Here is a 27260-nt window from a genome sequence, read left to right as displayed (position 1 = left end):
AAAAAAGATTTGGGGTGCCTGGGTGACTCAATCAATTGAGCGTCCAACTTCAGCCCAGGTCATGATCCTGTGCTTCGTGGGTTTGAGCCCTGCATCAGGCTCTGTGCGGACAGCTCAGAGCCTGGAGCCTGCTTCAGATTCTGTGTCTCCCTGTCTCTCTGCCCCTCCCCCAACTCTGTCTGTCTCCCAAAAATAAATAAACATTAAAAAAAAAAAGATTTAAATGAGGTGCATAAAAGCACTTGTGATCCTGACACTATACTGAGAAACATGATCAGGTGGAGCAAATTGCCTTTCTATTTTGTTTATTTTCAGAACACTTCTTTTCGCAAGGACACAAAAAACACAATGAGAAACATTTTTAGGTTTCTAAATTTTAAGTACAGGCTGTCCATTTAGATTACTTCTTAGTCTAATTACCTCGTATATTGACAAAAGAAAAAGATCTGATGGTTGTTTGTGAGTTGCGATCCTATATTCTACTCTCTTCATCTTCCCTGAAATAGGACTCTCCTTTATGGACCAAATAGCACTTTTTATGAAGCCACATTTGCTTAAACATACATTTTATCTTTATCCCTTCTCAAGGCTACTGCCATAAGTGGATGAGAAGAAAAAAGAAAAAGGAAATGTACAATTCTACTAACTCAGCAATTTTTCATGAATTATATGTTTATCTAAAGGTAAAAGTCAAATTTTAACAAAAAAAATAACATGGGGACAATACTGCTAAATACGCTCTTTCCAGATGTATTATGCAAACCACATTTAAAATATTTTCCTTATATTTTTATTCAATGTAATGTTCATCCTTAAAAGGCCTGAATAGGCATCTTTTCCCAAAACATTTTTCTTTCTTTCCCTTTTTGATCTACTACTACCAGAATAATATTTAATATTTTGAGTTTTGTCTAGACCCAGCAAAACTTCACTGCAGTCTATGGCACAACAGATCTAAAACATTTCAAGAATACGCTGTACTTATTATTTGTGACACATTTACTATAAAACATAAGAATAACATTAGGAAGCGGTTTTAGTGGGGAAGAAAATGAAGCTAAACACTCAGTGTCCTAGTTGACAGATACATACTCGGATTTAGACCTGCACAATTTAAAAATGGTCAAAGTATTAAGCCACTGATAATGGGGTAGGTTCTCTGTATAACGATGAATATATCACCATTACAATGTTTTGATAAGATGCTGATGTTAAAAAAAAATCATGTTTATGAGTTCTATGTACTACATCTCTTTAGCTAGTAGATTTTAAATAAAAATAATTCTTTTACTTCAGAGGTACTTAGTGTCTTTAGCCTACACAAAAGATCAATTTCTCATGAAAATGACAAAAATTCAGGTGAAAGAATTAGCATTCTTTCTGGGTAGCTGGAGGGGGAAAAGGGGAAGAAATAAATTATGTCTGTCTACAAAGACTGTTTTGTTTCTCCACCATATTGTGTACCTTTTCTGAAGATAAAACAGGAGTAGTATGCAAAAAGTGAATTTACACTATAAAATGATTTTTAAATAGTCTAGATATAAGAGATGGAAGAGATGGAAAGTGATCTTTAATTAAAGGGGCATTAGCACTGCCGCAACATCTTTCAGAGTGAAAACTGTAAATCACATCTCTAGGGAACCATATGCAGAATATCTCAAATCACAAGGGTAAAGGAGAATTTATCATTTTAAATGATCAGTTTACCTTCCTTTTGTTATGGAAGTGCTTGGTAGCCAGATTCAATCTCTGGTGTTTTGCTATTCATATGGAACGGCTGAAGCAAACCCTGGTGTGGGGTTTTAGGAAAGGGTACAGGCTTTAAAAAACACACGGCAACACATGTGTAAAAACAGATGTTCCTTTTAAGTTATATTTTATACTAAATTTGTACTTTGTATCTCCAACAGGCTAGCCTCACGAAATGTGAAATGTTTATTTCTTGAACCAAATTATAAAAATCCATAGTGTCCAACGAACTTTCAAGCAGAAGTTAAAAACAAACCTGATGCTCTAATTTTACTTAGCTTATATATGGTAGTGCAGCTTCAAGGCTGCTTACTAATACATGAGTTAATGTTTAATTAACCCCCCCCCCCCAAATAGCAACTGAAAACTTTGAGACATATTTCCCATATTTATTTTGTACCCTTTGCAAGGTGGGACTTCTCATTAAGATGATTAGTAATTACATCACTCAAGTCACTCTACATAACCCCACACACAATAAAGAGAGAAAAAAGCCAATCATTAGATAATGTAATACAGTACAGAACTTTAACAGCACTTACCCATTATAAGTGGTAGGAGGCGCAAATTGCAGATCCTTAGCACTTAACAAGCATTTAGAAATATTTTTACGATCAAAAAGAAATACATTTAAATCAATCAAGTTAATAGTACTGTGTGTTAAATCAAACCTTACCAGTTGCAGTGGCTGGTACATTAAGTTTGCTTAAGTGGTCTTTTTGTGCTTTTGCTAGCATGCATATTCTGTGAAATTCTTCTTTTAGATCCTGGAAAGTCTTCTCTATATAAGCCCTAGAAATGAATATTTTAAAATATGAAGCTTTATGTTTAAATATTTTCTATTGTCATTAAACTTACATAGCACCATTTTATGTACCACAAAATAATTACTGAAAGGTTAAAGTTAAAAAATTATTTTAAAATCCTAGAAAATGTCCCAGAGAACTACTCTAATGTTTGGAGAGCCAGGCACAAAGGCACAAAGTAAGCAGTAAGTTAAAAGTTCTAATACATAGATGTAGCACAGACTAGCATATCTACTTATTTATAAATCACACTTTTGCTGGCTGTCTCATTCTTACATTAGAAATTTCAATACATGGATTTTTGTTCTCAGTAAACATCTTAAATAGAAGAAAATGAAATGTTCCTCATTTCGATAATGTTTATGTTAAGATCTGTCCATATAACATAATATGGCCATAATACTTGGTCTATTGAAATATTAATACCTTTCATGGAATAAAGGAATGCCAAGACTCCTTGGTGAAGTTTCTTTTCTAGGAGAAGAAACCTCTTGTCTTCTTACCTTAAAGATACAAAATAATCACCAATTTAAATTGCTTCTAAACTCAAATGAGAATAGGTTAACAGAAAATACAATGGAAAATTCACCTCCGTCATTGAAACATATATGTAGGTAGCTTACAGATACACATCTTTCTTTTCTCTAAATAAGAATCATCAGGGAAAAAGGAAAACTGAGGCAGAAAAATAGGATGGAGACAAGAAGTATTTCAGGCAACTTCTGTAATTACTATTTCCAGTACTGACAATTTAAGAAGCACCTGATATGACCAGAAACAAGGAAAAAAAAAATCTGTGTATGTGTGTGTATTTACTTCTTTTCCATTATTGGTCTATAGGTTTAAATTAATGTCTTTGTATTTTGTTATAGATTCTTTGCTGAGGAATGCAGCTATGTAGAGAGGAAGAAAGAAAACCAGGCTACAGCACCTTAGCATTTAACAAGCATTTTACAGATAGTGCAATGATGTATTTAAGCTACTTTCTGAAGCTAAGTTCTTGCCTTTCACTCCCACCCTGTGGCTTATTCTGGTATTACATTCATTCTGACATTTAAAAGTCAACATTAAAAAACATGTAATACATCCACTGTATGGTTTAGATTTTTAAAAAATCTTTAATCATACCTAGAAAACTCTGTGTATGTTCTAAAGTCACAAAATGACAAATACAAAGATTTGAAGAAGTCTTAATATTATACAATCATAAATTATAATTCTACCAAACCTGCATAGGTCTTGTTTAAGTTCAAATGAAACCAGTGGTCATTTATATTTAGTGACTTTTTAAGATTTAAGGTCATTGTAGCCATTATTAAAGTGGATGATTTTACTTCATTGTTTCTTGTCATCTGAGTATAACTCTTTTAATCTTGCTTTTCGAAAAGTTCCTTCAGTTTCTTAGGAGTCTCATTTGTTCTTTAAGAAAAAGACTTGATTCCAGTTTGTTTTTTTAAATTAGTATCTTCTCCAATTTATTTCAGTTTATTGCTCTACTTCTCCAACTTTTTCTAAATACCAGTGTTGGCTTAACATTTCTAAAATAGAGTATTCCTTTAATTAGTAAAATGAAATCTCAGCAACCCAAACAATTTGTGATTTTATATATTATGTTGTCAGACTGAGGTAACAAAAAGATCATTTGCTGCTGCATACTTTTTGTCTGGCAAACACTTAGGCCAGGTCTTCTTCTGGATGAAAAGTGTTTTACTGAGCTTACAAAGCAGTCACATCAGAAGACATTTTCACATTCACAGTTTGTTTTTAAAAGCAGTAGACAAGGTTTTTCTTTAGTGTTATGTGCAATTAAAAAACACTCAGTGGATTTTAGTGTGTACTAGGAAGAGAGGCGACATTTTAAAGATAGCCAATCATTCAGGATGCTATAAGTAGGAAAGCAAACTTTTAAAAGATACTATATTAAGGGGTGCCTGGCTGGCTCAGTCAGTAGAGCATGTAGACTCTTGATCGTGGGGATCATGAGTTCAAGCCCCATGTTGGGTGTAGAGTTTACTTAAAAAAATAAAATAAAATAAAGATATTATATTAAATCTGTATCAACAAAATCAGAGAAGAGGTAATATTAAGAGAATAGAAACACTTGGCAATTTAATGTTAAACAAATCATAATATGTGATTAAATAAAATGACTAATCTTCTTTTAAAATTTACTACTAGAAATCCTGAGTATGAAACAAAATTATTTTATCACAACCCAGAAAGAACCAAAAAGAAGCACAGTTGGCCCTTGAACTATGGGGTTAGAAGTGCCAACCCCCATGTATAAAACCCATGTATAACTTCTGACTCCCCCAAAACTTAATTACTAATAGCCTACTATTGACCAGAAGCCTTACAATAACATAGTTAACACATATTTTGTATGTTATATATATTACATATGTATTCTTACAATAAAGTTAGCTAGAGAAAAGAAAATGTTATTACAAGAATCACGAGGAAGAGAAAATTACATTTACAGTAGTGTACTGTATTTATGGGGAAAAATCCACATATAAGTGGACCCAATCAGTTCAAACTTGTGTTGTTCAAGGATTAACTGTACTCTAATTTTAAACCTAAAAATGAAGATATTTACATAAAGTAGTGAAGACTATTCCAGTTCCAAAGTACTGATTTTGGAATCAGTACTTGGAATGATTGCTTCTTATGTTAAAAAGAAACCTTAAAAATTGAGGGGGTGGGGGTGGAGATAAGAAGAAGGTGAAGGAAAAGACAGGAAAAGAATGATAAACTTGTGTATGGTTTGGTAAATAACCTGTGACAACCTACTTGTTTGTCGTTTAGATTTGATAACTGGTGTGGGTGAATTAATTTATCCCGAAGAGACTCCTCAGGTGTATTGGTAGGGGGTAAAGGGAGGACTCTCTTATTAAGAAATTTCCACAAAGTATGTAAACTTAAGGTCTTCAGCTTCTTTGGGATTAGGAATACAGCCCTGCTTACTGTTATCTTTGTTACTATTATTGAAGAAAAATACTACGATTGTACTAGGCAATACACTGCATCTTCTATCATTCACACCAAATAAATCTCTTGATATAGTTCAAATGAAAATTTTGGGTTTCCAGCATCCTAAGAAAAAATTTTAAAAGGGGCCTTTTAACATGTTAGCTCTGCAAACAAACAAAATTGGCAAACAGTTCTCCGACACTGTGAAGCAGGGTTTTATCTAGAATGGGTGTAGCATGTCAATGCTATTTTCCATTGTAGCTGTCTGACACAACTTTCTGAAAACAATCATTTATACCTCAAAGGATGTAGAATTAGTGTAGTCAATGGCAGCTCCAACATTTCCCCCAGAAACTCAAGACTTGCTTTTCAATGCCAAGTTAATTTACTTAATAAAGACTATGCAGTTTGTTGAACATCCCAGAGAGTAAATAAACATTAAAGGAGGTAACTTATAGTTTTCTTTCTATTCTCAAATATTATCCAGGCGGACCCTGCACTGCAGGAAGCTGAAGTTACTGCGACTTCAAATAAGAAAGCAAGGGAACTTTGAACATTATATTTTAGGAGATTTTAAACGTTAAATCATTCAACAAATGAGTTTATTTTGAGGTACTAAAACTTAAAATACTTAACATTATAAACTGTTCCAAGTACTAGTTTGGAAATGCCGAAGTTGTGGAATGAATACTGAAATAAGAGCTTTACACGTCGTACTTTTCATTTACACTTCCACTATGGCGCTGGAGAAGTCATTCAACTAAATCATTACGATAAACCCATTTGAAACAGTTGAAAGATGTTGTGAAATGATTCCTTAAATTGCCTCTTATGTGAATTGGGAGAATTTTGTTTTAGTGTAAATCAATTTAAGTTTCTCATAGATGGGTATCATATTAAAAATATATGCTCCAGGGCCAGCTGAATATGCAATGATACTTAAGAAGGAAAAAGAAAAAGTGGCTAATATTTTTGTTAGTCGAAAACCAGGTTTATTCTTAATGCACAGATAATGGAAAACATTTTTGTGTTGGTCTGGGATCTGGCAGATATCAGCATCTTAAAGAAAGAAATGTACGCTTTCCCTAATTCTTGCCTTTATAAAATATTTAGCACAAAAGTGAAAGTATTTTATTCCTTTTATAAACTGATTTGAAAAATAAAGAAATGACTCACAATAACCAAAATATGGATTTAACCTAAGTGTCTGTAAATGGATGAATGCTAAAGAAAATGTAGTGTGTGTGTGTGTGTGTGTGTGTGTGTATGTGTGTGTGTATGTGTGTGTATACATACATATATATATAGTACAGTTGAGTCTTGAACCATATCAGTTTGAACTGTGCAGGCCCACTTCTATGCAGATTTTTTCAACAAATACAGGGCAGTACTGTAAATGTATTTTCCTTACGATTTTCTTAATATTTTCTTTTGTCTAGCTTATTATAAGAATACAATATATAATACATATGCAAAATATGTGTTAGTCAACTGATAACAGTAAGTCTTCTGGTCAATAGTAGGCTATTAGTAGCTATGATTTGGGGAAGCCAGAAGTTAGATGTGGATTTTCAACTATGTGGGGAGTCAGTGTCCCTAACTATATATCTATATATATCTATATCTATATCTATATCCACACACATACATAATGAATAGATCAACCTTAAAAAAGGAAGGAAATCAGGTCATTTGAGAAAACATGGATGAATCTGGAGGACATCACGCTGCATGACATAAGGCAGGCACAGAAAGACAAATTTGCACGATCTCACTTATATATGGAATCTAAAGAAGCCAAAATCATTGAAGTGGGGAGTAGAATGGTGGTTGCCAGGGTTTCGGGGTGGGGGAAATGGGGGGGATGTTGGTCAAAGAGTAGAAAGTTTCAGTTATGCAGGATAAGTTCTGAAGATCTAATATATAGCATGATGATTATAGTTAATACTATTACATTGTACACTTGAAACTTGCTAATAAAATAAATCTTATATGTATTCATCACAATGGAAAAAAAGATAACCACGTAAAATGATGGATATGTTGGCTTGACTATGGTAATCATTTCATAATGTATATATGTATCAAAGCACCATATATACTAAAAACATATACAATGAAAATTTTATAAATGTTTACTTATTTTTGAGAGAGAGAGAGAGACAGAGAGAGAGATGGAGTATGAGCGAGGGAGGGGCAGAGAGAGAGGTAGACACAGAATCTGAACCAGGCTCTAGGCTCCAAGCTGTCAGCACAGAGTCCGATGTGGGCTCAGACCCATGAACCGTGAGATCATGACCTGAACTGAAATTGCATGCTTAACTGACTGAGCCACCCAGGCGCCCCTATGCAATTTTTATTTGTCAATTATACCTCTATAAAGCTGGGGGGAAAATGCAATAAAATTTAGACTCAAAATCATTTTTTTTTCTTAAAAATTTTAAGCAACTGAAGTCAGCAGAATTAAATTGTTATGAAACTTTTAAAGATAATACTAAATTCATTAATACAATGTATACTTTCTCATACGGAATTTAAACTTTAAAAGGCTAATATTGAATAAAGGTGGTAAGTTTGCAATGATACATATTTAAACTACAGCAATGACGATCATTCTATTCCAGTGTTCCTATCAAAGATGTCCTCTAAAATTTAGTTAAGATGCAGAAGGAATATTTATTTTTAGGTGGCTCAAGCAACTGTATGTAGCCACTATTGGATTTTGTTTCTGGATGAGGCTTAACAGAATTATTCTTTTATTTTACTTTATTTTTTTAACTTAAAAGTTATATATATATATATATATATATATATATATATATACATATATATATATATATATATATATACATACACACACACACTTTTTTTTTTTTTTTTGAGAGGGAGAGACAGAGTGTGAGCAGGGGGGTGGCAAAGAGAGGGAGACACAAAATTTAAAGCAGGCCCCAAGCTCTCAGCACAGAGCCCCACGCCGGGCTCGAAATCACGAACTGTGAGATCATGACCTGAGCTGAAGTCGGATGCTTAACCTACTGAGCCACCCAGGTGCCCCAATAGAATTATGCTTTTAAAACAGAAAAGAGAACTACGCTCTTACTTGGAACAATATAATTCAAGAAATGAGCCAAGGTGAGATAGGATGGATTAGTAAAGGAAATATAAACTGTGGAATAGTTATAAATACTAGCTTGATAAAGTTTTCTACAGAAAAAGGAGAAATAAATGAGCGGCGTAAAAAGAAACTGAAAATAATTTACTTATCACTTAGGTTACTGAAAGTAAGAATGAAATGAAAGGAGAAACTAAGGTTGAGTATTTTCTTACCAGTTTTAGATATATTTAGACAAAGATATGGTAAAGTCAAGCACTGAATATGATCTAAATAGGGAGAAAGTGAGAATAGGGCTATGACAAAAGAGATTAAGGTGGAAACGCGAACAAAAAATTACAAAAAAAGAGATCTGATGAGAGTACAAAAGCATAGTAAAAGGTAAACAAAAAATACAAGAAAATTGTATTTATGAGTATTTGCGGCTGTGTGAAATCTATGGTTCTCTCACCCTCATTAATATTATTGAAAATCTAGCAAAGCAAGAGGAACACAAATCCTATGAGTCTCATCTGCTTGGCATGGCAGAGTATGCCAGGTAAACCCACTGCCAGTGCAGGAACAATTTCAAGGCAAAATGGGATCCATTCCAGAGTTCTGAAGGAAGCAGCAAGAAAATAAACAATATAAGCATGAAGTTAAATACCCCAATTACTTCCAAGATCTTCATAGGATTCTGGTTTAATATAAATACCCCCAAATCACTATCAGTTCTACAGTATTCTTTTAAAAAAGTTAAAATCCTTTACTAGTAGTAACACAACGACTATGGTTTCAATTCTATTATGTTAATTTGAAGCAGAGTGAGATTAATACTTTCCTATCATCTGCCTTTGGAGTCTTCACTGTGTATTAGGTTCCTTTTGCACACATCTTTCTGAATTTCTTGGAGAGCCCGACGCAGGGCTCGATCCCACGAACCGTGAGATCTCGACCTGAGCTGAAATCAAGAGTCAGATGTTTAACTAACTGAGTCACCCAGGCACCCCTGAATTTATTTTCTTAATAGGAAGAAATATTGAATTGTGGGGATGCCTTTTTATGAAAAATAGAAAATGAATACCTTAAACGACCAATTAAAAAAAAAATAAGATAACCCATTCCCCTCACCCCTTCTCCAAACACTACATTTAAAACAAACTGATTTGGGAAAACCCTCTTCATTAGCCACAAATTTAATGTTACAGCATTGTCATGGTAAACAGAAAATACCTTCATGAAAGTAGCTGTTACTTAAGCAACTTGTATATATTAATTATTTAACTTAATCCACATAATCTTGTAAATTAGGTACTTTAATTTTAAAGTTTGCTGTAGCAAATAAGGCTTTGGAGAGGTAAATGATTTGCCTACAGTTCGGTACGTGGGGTAGCTGCAGTTGGAACCCTTATCACTGTATGATCTTAACTTCTCCAGTTGAGAGAGGGCTTGGCTGCCAGAGAAGTTCAGTAGTGGGTATCTAGCATGGTGAGGTAGATATAGAATGGTGACATTTACACACTGTACCAATGCAAACTAATTTTAAGCTTCTAAAACTTGTCATACAACAAATACATTTTTCACTGAGTAGTGATAAGCCAAGTTTTGATGTTTAAATTTTGCCTGGGAAAAAACCTTTGGTATGGCTTTTTTTGTGTGTGTCTGTGTGTGTGTGCTCAAGAATGTCCAAGTAGAAATTTACATTTAAAAATAACCCAGATAGATTTACCCAAGTTCTGTCAAACCAGTTCACTTGCTGACAGAAGTAATCTGGCAATAGTTTTTCTTAACCAAAACTTCACAGTTCAAATATTTCTCAAACTTACTATTAGAAGTTAGCCATTTGACAAAGAATGACAATGAGGTATCTGCTTGTTAATTCTATCCTCTCAAAACTTGAACTCTCTTCCTGACTTCTCATCTCCCAGTAGAGGACTAGGCATAGTTTTAGTAGCTGATTTAAAACCCTTGCCTGATAATTTCACTATCTAGATCTACTCAGAGTTGGTGTGTTCCCTTGAAACTGGGTCACGTTTTACTGACTCTCCACATGTTGAGTAATTTTGGACTGTACCCTGAACACTGAATACGTTGTGGAGACATTATGCTACATGGTGCCAAAAGTGGTGATGATTTTGTTTTTGCAGGCACTTGGTTAGGCTTAGATTCCAAACTGTCACTCCTTTCAAGAAGGGTAGTTCAGATTTCAGATCAGTCCTTTTTAAGCTTTAGCTGCAAACTGCTTTATTTGCTCAGCACATCCATGGGCTCTGGGAACAGCCAGAAACTTGAGCTGAATCTAAACACAGAGCTTATGGTTCTCCTTCCTTCTCTGACTCTCTCCTCTTTGGGGCTCCTTCCCTCTCCCTGGTGGCTATGCTTCTTCTGAACTCATTCTCTTTCCTGATTCTTCCAGCCTGAAGGATGGTGGGCTTTCTATTGGAATTTCAGCCACTGCAACTATGGCCATTCTCAGGACAAAACTATAGAAAACTGGGAATTTACTCTGAACAGATTACTTGCTCCACATTTTGACTCCTCTCTAAAATATGCAAAGTTCAATGTCCAGTTTCTCAGGGAGTTGTTCTTGTGTATGTTGCTAGAGTTAATACTGTTATTTGTAGAGGGATGGTTAAGTACTCATTCTTCTATAACAGAAGCTCCAACTAGCAAACTCAGGGTTTGTTTTTTTTTAATCCCTTCATTCTTCTGAGATTTACCATGGTTTTTCAGAGATGTCTTCATCACTAATCCAATGGCTTCTCTTAAAACTCTCATTTTGTTCACTGCTCATTTGACAGTATTTCACACTACTGACCATATCCTCCTCCTTGAAACATTTTTTGGCTACCAGTATAACATGCTATTTAGGTTTTCTACTTAAAGTTTGATATTTTCATTGGCTTCTCTTCCTAGGCCATAAATGTGGACATTCTCTAAGGTTCAGACATGGGTACACTGTTCTTCTCTCATTATATACTTTTCTTATCATTCATTCTCATGTCAATTCTACTGAGTATTCATTTCCTACAGTCTGTATTTTCAGGCCTATCCTCTCTCTTGATAACCACTCTCATCTCTTTTGAGCCAATGGATTTTCACTTGTTCTGTTATCTACTGTAGACCGAGTTTTAAAACCTAACCTAATTACCTTTTCCTCAAATATAGTTCCTATTTCTAATCTTCATTCCCCCCCCCCCCTTTTTTTTTAAATATAAGGCTGTTCTCCTTAGCATCAAAAATCTTAGGGCAAGATAAAATCTTAAAGAAAGTGAGGTAAGGCTTTCCTGACATAGCAAAATCCAAAACAAAACTGTAGGTCTGACAAAGAGCAATAAAATGCCAAGATCTATTATCTTTCTTATGTCAAAAAAGAATAGACATTTATCAAAAAAGTAGGAAGGAGAGAGTTTTAGATTCAGCTTTAGAAAAAAAGTTATTACCACTTTGTCCTTAGGACAAGAGGTGAAGCAAGAGCTAGGGGTAGGACTTGGGACTCCAAGGCTGCAGCATGGAAAAAGAGGAGGAGAGAATGTTTAAACAGCTACAGCAAGAAGGAAAGCAAGAGTTATCATGGCTATTTGGCCATCCAGCATAAATTAATTTCAAATGACACTTCTGGGGAATATGGACAAGTCAGTGAGCAACATTATGTGGATGCAACGTATAGGGAAACACACTGTCCTTAATGTTAAATAGTGAAGAGCAATTAGGGATAGAAGAACTGAGTAAACCCATCCAATATGGCCGTTATGGAATTACTCCGAGGAAAACTGAGTTGGAATACAAAAATCACACCACTGCTGACAAAATGGGAGAGAGAAAATAAGACACCCATCTTTGATAGAAAAAAAAATTTTTCAGAGAAAACGTCAGGTTTCATAACATAGCAAGTAAGCAGCAGAGTTCAGAAGAGTATAACATATTAGGTACAAATGAAAAATTGGGTGAGCCTTCCCTGCCTCTCCCCCACCCAATTCTAGAAATATCTTAAAGGGGACTACAAATCTGGCAAGAAGTTGTTAAAATACAATATTGGGGAAAATGCTAGCTAGAGATTCTGCGGTTAGATGAAGCGAAGTGGTTTTCTTACTGCTGATTTCAGATCCTATAATACATTCTTATGCCTTTAAAATTCATCAGAAAGAGTACACAGTATGCAGCACTTTACAGGTCTGGGGTTCTGTGGAACACTTCAGGAAATGTATCAGGCACCACACTATCTTTTAACAGATGAGAGCCAAAATTCAGTTTGTTCCAGACTTAATATATTAGGTATAGTAAGTAACTGGGAGCAGTTTACAGATATCATGACTTAATGTATAAAGATGTAGCTCTCTGGGCTCAGACCTAGTTTGCAGTGACATGGCTAAACACACCAAGGTCGGAATCACCAGTAAATATGGGACCCATTATGGTGCCTCCCTTGGGAAAATGGTGAAGAAGACTGAAATAAACCAGCATGCCAAATACACGTGCTCCTTCTGTGGCAAAACCAAGATGAAAAGATGAGCTGTGGGCATCTGGCACTGTGGTTCTTACATAAAAACGGTAGCTGGTAGTGTTTGGACCAACATCACTTCTGCCATTACAGGAAAGTCAGCCATCAAAAGACTAAGGAGTTGGAAGACCGGTAGAAGCTCCACCATTTGAAACATTGTTAGCCTATAATAAATGGGTAATTTATGTAACAACAACAACAAAATAAAGTATAAAGATGTAAAACAATTAGTTATCTAATAAATGTGAAAATGATGAACAAGCAGTATGACTTCCATACATAAATAAGGGTTCCTGAGGGGATGTTAAGAGTATTCTTAAAGTATGACGTTTTTTCAATGGAAGGAAAAGTAAGTAACTTACTGAGAAAAAGGCAATATTTTTCTAACAGAAAATTACAATCTAGTAAAACAGTGGTTCTCAAAATAAGGTCTAGGATCCCTGGAAGTCCTGAGATTCTTTCAAGGGATCTACTTTGGGAAAGAAATCTGCCTGGGCCCTGAGTGTCCCTACATTTTTGCTGTGTATGCCAAGAATATAAGGCTCTGATTGTTCTTTACCTGGGATATTTCTGAGGACTGTGTTTGCAGAGGGCAAACACGAAAGCTAATGTCTCTCTTGGACAATGAGCATGCTACTTACTGCTTGCTGTAAAATGACCCATCTCCCAAGCTCAGTGTTCCTCACTTTTAATGCAACCCATTACAGATATAGGCATCCATCTGGGTCTTACCACGTTACCCTTCCCTCTTCCCTGGAGGGACCAACACAAATAATAATGCTCTTGCTGCTTATGTGCTGTGTATAACAAAGATTTTTTTCTGATTCAAGAGCCTTGTGTCTTATTACAGCATCTGTGAAGCAGTAACTGGCTAACTTACTAGCTCGTGGGTAGTGTAAAATCAAATCCCTGACCCTGACATATATGGCGTCAACTATTATCACAGTACTATTAGATGTTATTTGTTTTTTTTACTCTTTTGATATTTATATTGATGATACAAAAGCAATGGTGAGTAAAACTGCTAGTGCCTGGACATATCAAGGCCATGACACAAAACTGGAGTTACCGTTCTCTTTAATGCCACATACTCAGTAAAAAAAAAAAAAAAAAAAAAAAAAAAAAAATCCTTGGGGTCCTGAAATGTCTCCTTGATGAGATAGTAAAAATTATTAATTTTATTAAATTTTGATCCCAAGTTAATAGCTTTTAAATACTGTGTGAGACAAAATAGGAAATACACACAAAGGACTTCTATCTCATACCAAACTACAAGGGTTGTCTTGGGGAAAAGCACTGGTTCAACTGTTTGAGAGTTGCAAGCTGAACTAGTCACTTTTTTAATGGAACACCATTTTCACTTGAAAGAATGACTGACATGCATGCTATGGTTATTCAGACATTCTCAAAAGCAAATGAAGTTAGCCTCTCACTTTATAGAAAACTGACAAGATTTGTTGTCCATGAAAAAAATTTTAGAAAGTGAAAATTAAAATCTTGGGAACTGTGTACCCCTTATAGTAAGCTTGACAATTGCCCAATACTTAAAAAGACTTTTATGATGAGATCAGTGATGATGTTAAATGTGATTTTTAAATATCATAAGTCAACATTTGCAAGATCTGCATAGCACAGTGAACCAGTATTTTTCAAATGACCGATTTATGATGCTATAAAATCATATAGGTAAAAGATAGATCTAAAGATAGACAAGATAGACCTCTGGCTTTTAATGCAGAAAAGTTCATTGGTTTCAGCTTTTATATTGCAATTGACACTTAAACTACTACTTACTGAATTTTGGTATAGTATCAAAGGAGAACAGCCACAATTTCTAAAAAGGTTATTAAAATATTATTCTCTTTCCTAACTACGTATCTATATGAAACAAGATTTTCTTCAGATAATTCAACCAAAAAAACCAAAACAATAAAAAAACACAACAAATCACACCAGGTCCAATGCAGAAGCATTTTATAATGTTGAAAAACAAATGTCTTCAAAACAGATTTTGAAATTAGGATGACAGATAATGATATGAGAGAAACTAGATTGTTTTGGGGGGCTAGTCCTAACCTACCGAGGCTGAGAGAATAGACTTTCATGCTTGGGTCAAGAGAAATCAGGGCTGAACAGAATATACTAACTCTTGGCTTGTGGCCTCCGGAGAAGAGTAGAGAAAAGAAAAATGGGAAATGCGAGGAAGAGCTTAATAGGGGGAAATGAGGGGAGAAAAACCATACCAGAAATAATCAAATCTGCTTAGAAGCCTGGGAAGAGAATTTAAGAAGTGATATGCCACTTCTCATTTTTTTCTCCCCTTAAAAATTATTTCCGGTATTATAAAAACAAAAACTCTAACATGATGTATTGAATTAAAAAAGAGACCCAGAACAGGAAAGGGTTAGGATGGATTAATAACTCAGATTTGGAAACAATCAAAACTGCAACAGAAGTTTCAATATATTGAAATATTCAAAATATTGAAATGTTTTGGATATTAATATATATTTTTTTGTTTCTTAAAATCTGTGATATATTTATTATAACACTTTGGGAAAAAACTCTGAACTTTGATGAATGAGCTGACTCAAGAGGATTTTTCTGCCTTCTAATTATTATTCTACCAGATAATTTATAAACAAAAGCCGGTCTCCAAAGAGGAGTAATACAGAAATGTAATACTTTGAAAAAAGGTATATTCAATCCAGTCTCTAGAAACAACTTAGGGGGAACAGGACATTTGCTGTGACTGAGAAGATAGGGTGCTCACATACATTTCTCCAATACTACATAAGCCTCGGCTTAGGCTGGCATGTGCCATTGTATAGAGGGTACATCCCTATTTTTATCTAATAAAAGATGATAAAAAGAGAAGCTTGAGCATTAAAATATAGTCATTTTTTTAACAAAGTTGAGTAATGAACATTAAGTGAATTTATTTCAAGTTCTTCTCTTAGAAAAGGTAGTGTTTAGACAATGTAACCAAATCTGACTTTTCCCACAGAAATCACTTGATGGTTACATATCTTGACTAATGGTCTAATTTCTAACTTTCATTCAAATGATGAAAAAATATTTATCATATACCTGTATATGGCAGTCTATTTTTTTCCAATAAATATGTATATTTTAAATCAGTTTGGTACATGATACAGATTGGTTTTACAGTTTTTAATGGACTAAAATAAACATTTCTAAATATAGTAGTGTCTGCTTATGTAACAAATATCTGTAAGGTAAAATAAGGTATTTGAATAGAACTACATCCACATGAGCAAATAAGAGAAGAAAAAACTGAAAAGGTTCCTATATACCTTCTGGATTAAAAAAAAACACAAATTATTAATGGTTGAAGACAGTAAACTGCTAAAGGAAGGGGGAAACAGTATGCAAGTTCTATTGTAAGAGCTCTTCGTGCAAAACTTAACTGGTTTCATATTATGGTTTTGTTGTTAGAGCAGTATTCAAAATTAGAGATGAGAGGCTTTATCAGCTACACTTTCACAAAAACTGCTATATGCATTGACAGAAACATGTGGCAAGGTATTCATAATACGACAGTCTATTATAAAGCTTTTATAATGCTTATAAAACCAGGTACTTGGACAATATATGGCAAGTTGGCCAACAAACTTAGTTGAAAAGACCTGCAATAGAAAAAAGGAGAAGCTGGGGCACCTGGGTGGCTCAGTTGATTAAGCATCTGACTCCTGATCTCAGCTCAGGTCATGATCTCACGGGTTTGTGAGATCAAGCCTTGCATCTCTGCGCTGACAGCATGGAGCCTGCTTGGGATTCTCTCCCTCTTTTGTCCCTCCCCCGCACTTGTGCAAGCTTGTGTGTGCACTCTCTCTCAAAATAAATAAACATTAAAAAAAAGGGAGAAACTATAGGGGGCCTAAACTCAGATATAGATCCCTAAGTGGGAGCTGCATCTGAAATCCATAGTATATGACAAATGAACGCTGGAAGGATGGGGATATCATCTAAGACCTAGACTTGTGAGGCCAATTTTATAAGTTACAAAAGTTCAGAAAGTAAAGCAGCATTAAAGTTCATACACTGTCTGTTGAAACTGTCATGCATAACAACTGGAGGAACACACCAATGCCTCTCAAGGACCATCCATAGAATAAGGTAACAAAATAGTAGGGAGCATTCTGTCTTCTGAAGCCATGATTATGTCATTTTAAAAAGGTTATAGTAGGGGCACCTACTATAGTCAGGTAAGTGTCTGACTCTTGATTTGGGCTCAGGTCATGATCTCACAGTTTGTGAATTCGAGCCCCGTGTTGGACTCTGTGCTGACAGCATGGGACCTGCTTGGGATTCTCTGTCTCCTTGTCTCTCTCTGTCCCTCCTCTCTTTGTGTGTGCTCTCTCTCAAAATAAATAAATAAACTTAAAAAAAAAAAGCTTATAGTAAATGAAATTGATCTTTCAAAATCATCAGTTTTACCTTTCAGTTATGTATGTATTATGTATGTATGTATGTATGTAATCCTGCACCCAGTGTGGGGCATGAACTCATGACCCTAAGATCAAAAGTTACACACTTTACTGACTAAGCCACCCAGGCACCCAGATTCAGTTTACATAATGTTCTCCAAAGTGGTCTTGAAAAATCTCAGCTCGTATCTAGAAATTATTCTTTTCCCATTAAAATCTTGCAGAAAATTAGGTTTTCATATCTATGTACGCAGTACCAAAACATAGGCACATAAGAATATGTTTCCTTTTCTCTCCTTGAACTAAATGTTGATCCCCTGCTCAAGCCTACCTTTTAGCTCACTGGGAATTTTATTTTTAAATTAAGGTCCTATATGTTTTATCTGTACCATAAAATTATAATTAGCATTTCATTTTATCATATAATTAAGACTTCACATTGACTTACAATGTTTGCTAATTGCTTTGGGGTCCAAATCTTTGTTTCTCCAATCAGACTACATGGCTCCTTAAAGTTAGAGACGGATCATGTCTCATTCTTTTTTTGTACTCCTGTCAATGATTAGCAAGACTAGGCAAATAGAAGGAGTTCAACAAATACTTCTTGTCTAAGTGATTGACAAGTGAATTTTTAGACATCAGCTTTCTTCAAACATGTCAGAGCCTCTATATTCACTAGAATTACCAGGTACAGCACATCTTATTTCCTTAATGTTAGCACTGATGGCAGCTCCACGGCTACATCACTGTTTTTCTCTTCAAAACCCACAAAATCTTTGCTGTTCTTTGATGTTACCGTCTATCTACCGAGCTAATCACAAGAATGGCGACATGAGGGATGGGCCAACTGTCTAACTGGCATCTTTCCGTAATAACTGCATTCTTTGTATTTTTACACTTTTGCTTAAAGCATGTAACTCAGATGAAAAAAGACATGTATAAAGAACAAATGAGAAATACATACATAAAATCAGAAACAAAGCAGAAAATCAGCTCTTTGGACACATGATCTCTATGTTAAAAAACAGAAGTTCAGGGGCGCCTGGGTGGCGCAGTCGGTTAAGCGTCCGACTTCAGCCAGGTCACGATCTCGCGGTCCGGGAGTTCGAGCCCCGCGTCAGACTCTGGGCTGATGGCTCAGAGCCTGGAGCCTGTTTCTGATTCTGTGTCTCCCTCTCTCTCTGCCCCTCCCCCGTTCATGCTCTGTCTCTCTCTGTCCCAAAAATAAATAAACGTTGAAAAAAAAAATTAAAAAAACAAAAACAAAAACAAAAACAAACCAGAAGTTCAAATAAACTCATATTACACTTTGTATCCTGGATCCTAGACTCTGAAATTACCTTACGATATTCAGTAACGTTGATTTTGGTTATTAAATCAAAACTTTAAGCCAGCATCGACAATATTTCTTTGTTCTTCCAGCGGCTGGCAGTGTCAGGTACATAGCAGTTCAGTCACTGGACGAGTGAGCGAAGAAAATTTACCAGTATCACCAAATTCTTCTATGTATTCAATATCATCACTCCCTATACATTTTCTTGCATCCCGACATTCTATCTAGACTCTTGTGTAACTTCCAAAAAAAATACTGTAGGATAGAAAGATGAGGGCAAACAATTTTTGTCAAACCCTGGACACCTAGAATAGTATTCAGTTTGGCAACTGAAGTGCCTCTCAGAAGCAGTATTATAAAAATCTCTTATTTCCAAGATCTTAAAAATGATCCAGTATATTACAATCCTAGTTTTTAAAAAAGTGAATTAAACAATGCCAATTTATATCTACATTAAGAAACACAATTTGTTATTTAAATAACTGCTCTCATGACATATGCTACTGTGTCTGACAATGGTGTTCTATAAACAAGAGATAGTTTTGTCAAGAATAAGTGTGTGCATTTTTGTGTTGATTTTCTACATATAAATATTTTCAATTTTCAAAACTGGTTATAAAAAAAGAAAACGTAACAACAGGCAATAGTTTCTTGGTTCTCTAAAACACTGCTCAGCTGTTCTCTGGAAAGTCTACATTCACGTCAGAATTTTTGAAATTGTTTTTTTTTAAATTTTTTTTTAACATTTATTTATTATTGAGAGACAAAGAGAGACAGAGCACGAGCATGGGAGGGGCAGAGAGAGGATGAGACACTGAATCTGAAGCAGGCTCCAGGCTCTGAGCTGTCAGCACAGAGCCCGACGTGGGGCTTGAATCCACAAACCGCGAGATCATGACCTGAGCCAAAGTCGGATGCTTAACCGACTGAGCCACTCAGGCGCCCCAGAATTTTTCAAATTGTTAAGATGAGAAGCTATGATATTTGTTTCTTCTGAGATTAACACTGATAGGATTCAGGAAGCTGAATTTACTATTAAATTCTGCCAAGGTCCTTGACTTTTCATTAGTATTTATCATATAAATCAAATACTACACACCACACCCTGATCTATGGTACCCTCTCTGTATGCCACAATCTACCATCCCATGATGCTTTTAAAATACATGTACAAAATCTCTGGTACTCCTCCTTTCAAGAAGAGGAGCGTATTTCCTTGCCTCTGAAGCACTTTGTGACTTATTTCTAATGAGCAGAATAAAGTGGAAGTAAAGGTATGTGATTTTTAGAAACTAGGTCATGTGAAGCACTGTGGCTTTCTTGTTGCTCTCTTCTCTTGGATCTCTTACTCTCTTACTTTGAGGAAATTATTGGCCAGGTTGTGAGAAAAGGCCATGGAGATGTCTCCTGCCAACAGTCATTTGAGTGAGCCATCTTGGACGTGGATCCTCCAACCACGCCAAGCCTTCAGATGACTGAAGCCCTTGCCCACATCCTAACTTCAGTCAAATGAGATCTTGAACCAGAACTACCCAGCTAAGTCACTTCTAAATTTCTGACCCACAGAAACTGAAATAATAAATATTTGTTGTTTTAAGTTGTTAAGTTTGGGCATAAAATTCGGGGTACTTTGTTGTATGATAGATAACGCAATGACCCCTTTGCCAAAACCGTATCTCCTCAAGAAAGACTGTGCAAACTATGGTGGTATATGAGAAGTGAAATTCAGGTTTTCCACTAAACTGAGTACTTTTTCTCTAATGTCTCTAAACTAAAGCAGAGTATTAAGGGCCACCCAATTATACAAGCTCTGCTGTCGTGACTTCCTTATGTCCTTTTAGAAGTCGAAGAATTCTTGCATGTTCTTTGTGGAGGAGTACCATGAACAGAGGCCGATCTACAAATTTCATGTTTCTCAAATAAAATTTTCTAAAAGGGCTTTTTTCCCCTCAAATGCCCTTTTCCTCTGCTTTTTGTCTCATTTTCCAGGGCAGCCTGGCATTATGGCATTATTTCCTCAAAGTAAGAAAGAGATCCAAGAGAAGAGAGCAACAAGAAAGCCACATCATTTGCCATAATGCCATAATGTCATTTGTTGCTGTCAAATATCCTAACCAAATCCTGAACAAAACAGTCAAAAGAAAACAAATCCTCAAACAACTCACCAAACAGAAGGAGGAAAGGACTGTGAGCGGTTAGCAGTAGCTTCCTTGTGTTATTGGTTCAAAGCATTTCTATTAACTTATTCTTTACAGAGGCTAGGCCAACTGATTGGGAACGTGATTTCTAGAAATTGTTGAGTTTTTAAAAAGACTAATTACATAAAATTATATTGGAAACAGAAAAAAAGTGAACTGTACCATTCTCTTAGCCATTTGTACATGCTGCCTTTCAGTTTCTACACGTACATGCATACTTTTACAAAGCTGCAACTGACAACCAATATGCAATTTTTCATTTTGGAAAAACCCTGATACATCCAAAATCAAAATTCTTTAGGAAAGGATTTCACTTGTATTAACTAAAACTGAATTGAGTTTCAACTGCTTAATTGGCCAGTATTTTTCTAAATGAGGCCTATTTTTTTACAATATACAGCCAGCTCTCAAATATTCAATAAATCCAATTCCTTCCTTCTTTTGGAATATATTTCTTCCTTTTAATCTGTTGCATATTTAGTGCTCATTAGCACTTTGACTCTAGATAAAGATGAGAAACCGGAAATATAAGAGTTAATTTTATTTTTATTAAATAGCTACAGTATAAGAAGACTGAGTTGATGAGCTATTCCAAGTATTAAATATGTGGCTGTCACATAAATGTTTCCCCTATTCGTAAAGATCATTAAGAGAACTCACTAGATTTATATTTCTCACTTTATTTTTTCCTCTATTGTCTGTTTACAAATAAAGTTACAATTGTGCAACATTATTCATTCTTTGGAAATAAGCCATCTCTGACATAATTTCTATTACTTACACTTAATGTAGGCCAGATATCCAGATAGTATATATTTTATAGACAAAAGACATCTTATAAAAATAAAACGAATGTAATTTAAAAAATAATTCAGAGGAAGGTTCCCACTGAACACTTACTGACTGAAAAATAAACCCTAAACCTTTCATAAACAATGACAAATTACCCAAATATAAAATAAATGAAATTACTAACATATCTAAGAGCCTTTTACACCATCCTGTTTGTTCTAACCAAGATTAATATTTTCAAAAATGCCTTCTGTATATTTTGAACTAGAGATATTTTATTATCTTCAAAGAAATGTTATAACTGGAATATATGTAGGAATTTTGATTAAAAATTGATGGTAAATAATCACATTTCAAAATCTTCAAAACAAGGGGCACCTGGGTGGCTCAGTTGGTTAAGCAACCAACTTCGGCTCAGGTCATGATCTTGTAGTTCCTGAGTTCAAGCCCTGCACCAGGCTCTGTGCTGGCAGCTCAGAGCCTGGAGCCTGCTTCAGATGCTGTGTCTCCCTTTCTCTCTGCCCCTTCCCTGCTCACACTGTCTCTCTCTCTCAAAAATAAATACTAAAAAAAAATTTTTTAAGTAAAAAAAAAAGTCCCCAAAACATGAAAATGGAATGTAAATATTGTTTACTTAAGCACTAAGTTTATGTGCTGCCATTTCACAGTAATTCAATTATTTTATAATGCACTATAATAGACCCAATCATAAAATTGTATTTCAGAAGTCAGAATCACTGTTTCTGAATTTTGTCTTTTGCAAAATAAACTGAAACATATTCCAGTGCCAGAGTTTCTTGTGTTTATCAGCATTTTTAGATAAATGGAAATTGGAGTGAGGGTGAAGAGAGCTGAATGATTCAAATAAAAAAACAAGATTGATTTTTAAAAAATGAAAGGGGAGATACATTAGAGAACTTCTCATTCTATTTTTTATATATATTTATATATATATTTTATATAATTTTATATATTATATAAATTTTATAAATTTTTATATATAGAAAAGTATTTAAACTGGGTTTCTCATATTTCACGTTAAATAAAAACAAATTACAACAGTCTTAGTTATGGGATCGATAAATGAATAACCTTGGCACACAAAGCTAAAATCTTCTACCATATTTAGAAGAAAAGAAATAAATATAGCATTCTTGACTTAATTGGTCTTGTGGATGTTAAGAGTCCTCATTAGTTAGGAAATCTTATTTTATTGAAAAGCTATTTCATCCTTCTAAAACCTAACTCATTAAAAAATTCCTTTTTAAACACACATTTCAAGGATTCATAAAAACATAGAAAATAATATACATCTATGTATCTAGTACCCTGATTTAACAAGGGTTAACATTTCACTTCAGTAGTTTTCTTTAAAAAAAGAAAAGTTATAGATACAACTGATCTTTTATTTTATTCCCTTCCCAGAATCAGAGACTCTTCTCTCCCCAACTATGGAGGTGATCATTTTTCTAAGAAAGTTGTGGAACGTTCTTGTCCATGTTTTTATACTTTTACTACATACTTGTGTTTTTAGAAACAGTGTCATAATATTTTATATCTGAAAAAATTTACATAAGTCATTCCCATTTTATCATTTTGTAATTTCCACTTTTTGTTCAATACTGTTTCTGAAATCTAGGCATACTAGTATATAAATGTTTGGTTAATTTTAATTTTTCTAAAGTGTTTCCTGTAAAGGTGTACTGTTCTGCCACTGATGGATGTTTAGTTTGTTTCTAACCAATATCCTTATACATGTCTCCTTGCAGAGATATGGAACGTTCCTTCTTATATTGTTTCAGTGAAGACTTTTGCCGAACTGGTTAGGCGGATTTTTTAAAAAATTAAGCACAGGAAATTTAAGAACAAACTAGAATATTATTTTCTAATCCAGAATCATCTGTGCCTTACTACCTACCTTAGTTAAATGTTTTATTTCTTTGTGATATAGAAAAGAGAATACTAGGAAACATGAACCCTAAGCCTTTATTTTACCTGGAAATAGTGCTTCTATTTGAAATATGTAAGTCATTTGTTTGTGTACATCTACAATTTGTTTAGAATTCCAGTGGTGGATCTACTGCAGGAGAACAAAACAAAGAAGCACATGTGTTATGTGTCAGCATTTGAATGTTGCTTTTTGAAGCAATGGTAGGAGTGAAAAAAATCTCCTCCACCTTCTCCCTTGCTCTCGCCCACCCAAATTCGATAGAATACTGACTGAATAATTCAGTAAGTCTGTGGAACCCAATTTCTCATTTCTTATTTTCTTAAAAAAATTTTTTTTCAATGTTTATTTTTGACAGAGAGAGAGAGAGAGAGAGACCAAGCACAAGTGGGAGAGGGGCAGAGAGAGGAGACATAAAATCTAATAATGAAAGCAGGCTTCCAGCTCTGAGCTGTCAGCACAGAGCCCGATGCGGGGTCTGAACCCACGAACCGCGAGATCATGACCTGCGCAAAAGTTGGGCGCTCAACAGACTGAGCCACCCAGGCATCCCATCACTTCTTATTTCCTTTAGGGAATAAACCAGCAGTGCAGTCTACCTTTAATTCTTTTTCTCTTGGTATTCCTGATTTTACTTTATCATGTGGCTGATCAAGAGGCAAATTATTCTTTCTTCCTTCACTGTCTTCAAGCAGAGCAACATAGCCAAAACTGTTATCTGCAAGACAAAAACCTCTTGGATATAAGTAGGATAATCCCTGTTTTTGGTACCCGCTGAAAAAATAAAAACAAATCAGAAACCTAATTTTAAAGAAATTTTAAACTATGAGTTTCAGAAATTCTTAAGATAAAACTTACCTTGACAACTTAAATTTGCCCATTTAGATTTTTTTCCATTCCCACAAAACTACACTCCCCAAATCAGTGGTATAAAAACTATGTAGAATTTAGAAAACTAGAAGCTCTTTGAGGCCGACCATCAACAATAGCAGTGAAACTTGTAATAAGCAGTATTTTCAGGTGTGCACTTCTTGTTTAAGACAATCATTTGCATAACTACTCCATACTTATTATAGGAAAATTAGAAAATGCAGACATACCAAAAATAAATAAATAAATAAAAGCTGCTCACAACCTTTATGACCTGTGAATTATTCCTGTCAAAATTTTAGTTTATATTTTATCACAGTTTTTCTTTTCCAATACATATAAATTCATACAAGAATCTCTTTTGTTGCACACAAAAAATAAAATTATATATATATGTATATATATGTATATATATAAAATCTTGTTTTGTTCTTTCCTATATATAATGAACATGTCTCATGTTAGTAAGTTAACATCTATTATCATCGCTTTTTCTACACAGCTGATGATTATATGAAAGACTATAATTTAACTGTTGAACATTTCATTATATCTGATTTTTCATTATTAGAAGTTATACTGTGATAAGCATCCTTACATACGTATCTTTGAGTATTTGAACAAACATTTTCTTATGGCATATGGTTAGGACTTGAATTTTTTGTTTAAAAGGCACAGACATTTAAGAAAGCTTTCACTACTTACTGGCAAATTGCCCTCTAAGAAGTTTTATCAACACAGAGTTCTACAAGAATGTTCATTTTCCCACACCCTGGCAAGTACTCATTTCATAAATGAAAACATGTAACTGCACCACAATTATTAAAATATCAGAACTACTGAGAAACAATGGAGAAATAAAATAGAAAAACTTGATTTCCATCTTTCTGTTCTTCAAGAGGTTTAAGAAATACGTAAAAAATAAATATGAAGAGGGGCGCCTGGGTGGCGCAGTCGGTTAAGCGTCCGACTTCAGCCAGGTCACGATATCGCAGTCCATGAGTTCGAGCCCCGCGTCAGGCTCTGGGCTGATGGCTCAGAGCCTGGAGCCTGTTTCCGATTCTGTGTCTCCCTCTCTCTCTGCCCCTCCCCCATTCATGCTATGTCTCTATCTGTCCCCAAAAAAATAAATAAACGTTGAAAAAAAAAATTAAAAAAAAAATAAATAAATATGAAGATACCTTGACTGGAATTCATAAGAAGTAACTGTGATTTCAGCTTGTCAATAATAGTTTGTTGAAGTGACAGCTGTTCCTGTTGCTCACGTATTCTCTGCTCATAGTTTTCAGTCTGTGGACATAAAAACCATTCAGCCTTATATTTATTGACAGATGTGTGTACATACATCTACTGTCCATTAAGAATTACATATAGATATGGTTTGCCCTATTGCCATTTCCCAGGTAGTGAGCATGTTATTTGTGAGCCAAAAACCAGATCCAACAATACAGTAATAATCATTATAAACATCACTGACATAAAACACTGTAAAATTTAAAAAGTCACTTTAATTAGAGAAATTTCAGTTAATAGTTCAACTCCTGGTCTTTCAGTTAGGATAAAAATTGTAATTTAGAATTCAGTTCTTAATGGCAGCAACAAAAAAAGCATGAATGACAAAATGGATTCATTCTATCATTCTATGCTACTGTATAAAAATACCTGTAACTTAAAAAATGTTAACATTTCACGTCTCTTAAGTAAAAGCACTTTTGAATTTATACTTAGGGTATAAAATCACAAAGAAAGTAGCTCTGACTAAAACCCTATGAAAATTAAAGGGATGAGTACAAATTACAAAATTATACTGACCAAAAACTTACTTTCTCAGATTAAGTTTTAAGAAGTCAAGAGAATATGTGCTTAATCCTTACTGGATATCTTAAATATCATAATTTCCCTTATATTTTTAATCCATTCATCTTGCTATTTTATTGCAGTGGCTGTGAAAATTATGCAATGAAAAAAGACAGCAGTTTGCATTAGAGAATACAGATGTTAACAAACCTTCAAGCAAATTTGAAAATGCTACATTACAATTACCAAATTAGTACAAATTCTTAAAAATTATCACCAACAAATAACAGAGAATTCTTTATCAATTTTTACACTGGTGCAACAATAAATGACTAAATTGTAAATTCCCTGAATATAAAAGAAGGTCCTAATAATCTTGGAATGTCCTTCAGTACATACTAAGTATTTGATTTTGAATTTTTTTTTAATTCAGAATTCAAAATTAATGAAATTATTCTTTTCAGAGACCAGTAAGCTTAAAGTTCTTTATAAATTATATAGCGGTTCCTAGATTCCCAAAATACATTAGCTTAGGAAATTACAGCAAAATACCACATTTTGCCAAACAAAAGGTGAAATTCTATAAGTAATACACTTCAAAGAAGAGTAACTGACAGAGCTGATAAGTAACTTAAGTGGTTCATTTTCTTTGCATGTTGCCTGAGGGTAGTGTTATAGGACTTGATACTCCCATTAAACTTTGCAAAGTAACTTATACATAGGAGATATTTAGTACATGCTTGTTGAAAAA

At 34.5% G+C, this 27260-nt stretch overlaps 1 protein-coding gene and 1 pseudogene across 8 annotated transcripts in view; one reads left to right on the top strand and one right to left on the bottom strand.

The window, feature by feature from the left end:
- Positions 1–27260, bottom strand: part of TANK (TRAF family member associated NFKB activator) — a 94154-nt gene that overhangs the window by 7442 nt on the left and 59452 nt on the right. For 6 of the 8 annotated variants that reach the window (XM_006935315.5, XM_006935314.4, XM_003990801.6 and 3 more), the window contains 4 exons: positions 25894–26002; positions 24442–24560; positions 2982–3058; positions 2426–2541 (listed from right to left, as the gene is read on the bottom strand). In XM_006935315.5, the coding sequence (XP_006935377.1) occupies positions 2426–2541; positions 2982–3058; positions 24442–24560; positions 25894–26002 (421 nt within the window). Of the gene's footprint in view, positions 1–2425; positions 2542–2981; positions 3059–8524; positions 9581–24441; positions 24561–25893; positions 26003–26535; positions 26656–27260 lie in introns of those variants that run through there. The other 2 variants (XM_045033867.1, XM_045033868.1) reach the window with 2 other exon arrangements.
- On the top strand, positions 12985–13272 carry LOC123379397 (annotated as a pseudogene).

Source organism: Felis catus, chromosome C1, assembly GCF_018350175.1.
Source record: "Felis catus isolate Fca126 chromosome C1, F.catus_Fca126_mat1.0, whole genome shotgun sequence".
Lineage (NCBI taxonomy): Eukaryota > Metazoa > Chordata > Mammalia > Carnivora > Felidae > Felis > Felis catus.
This window is presented reverse-complemented; position numbering and strand designations above follow the sequence as displayed.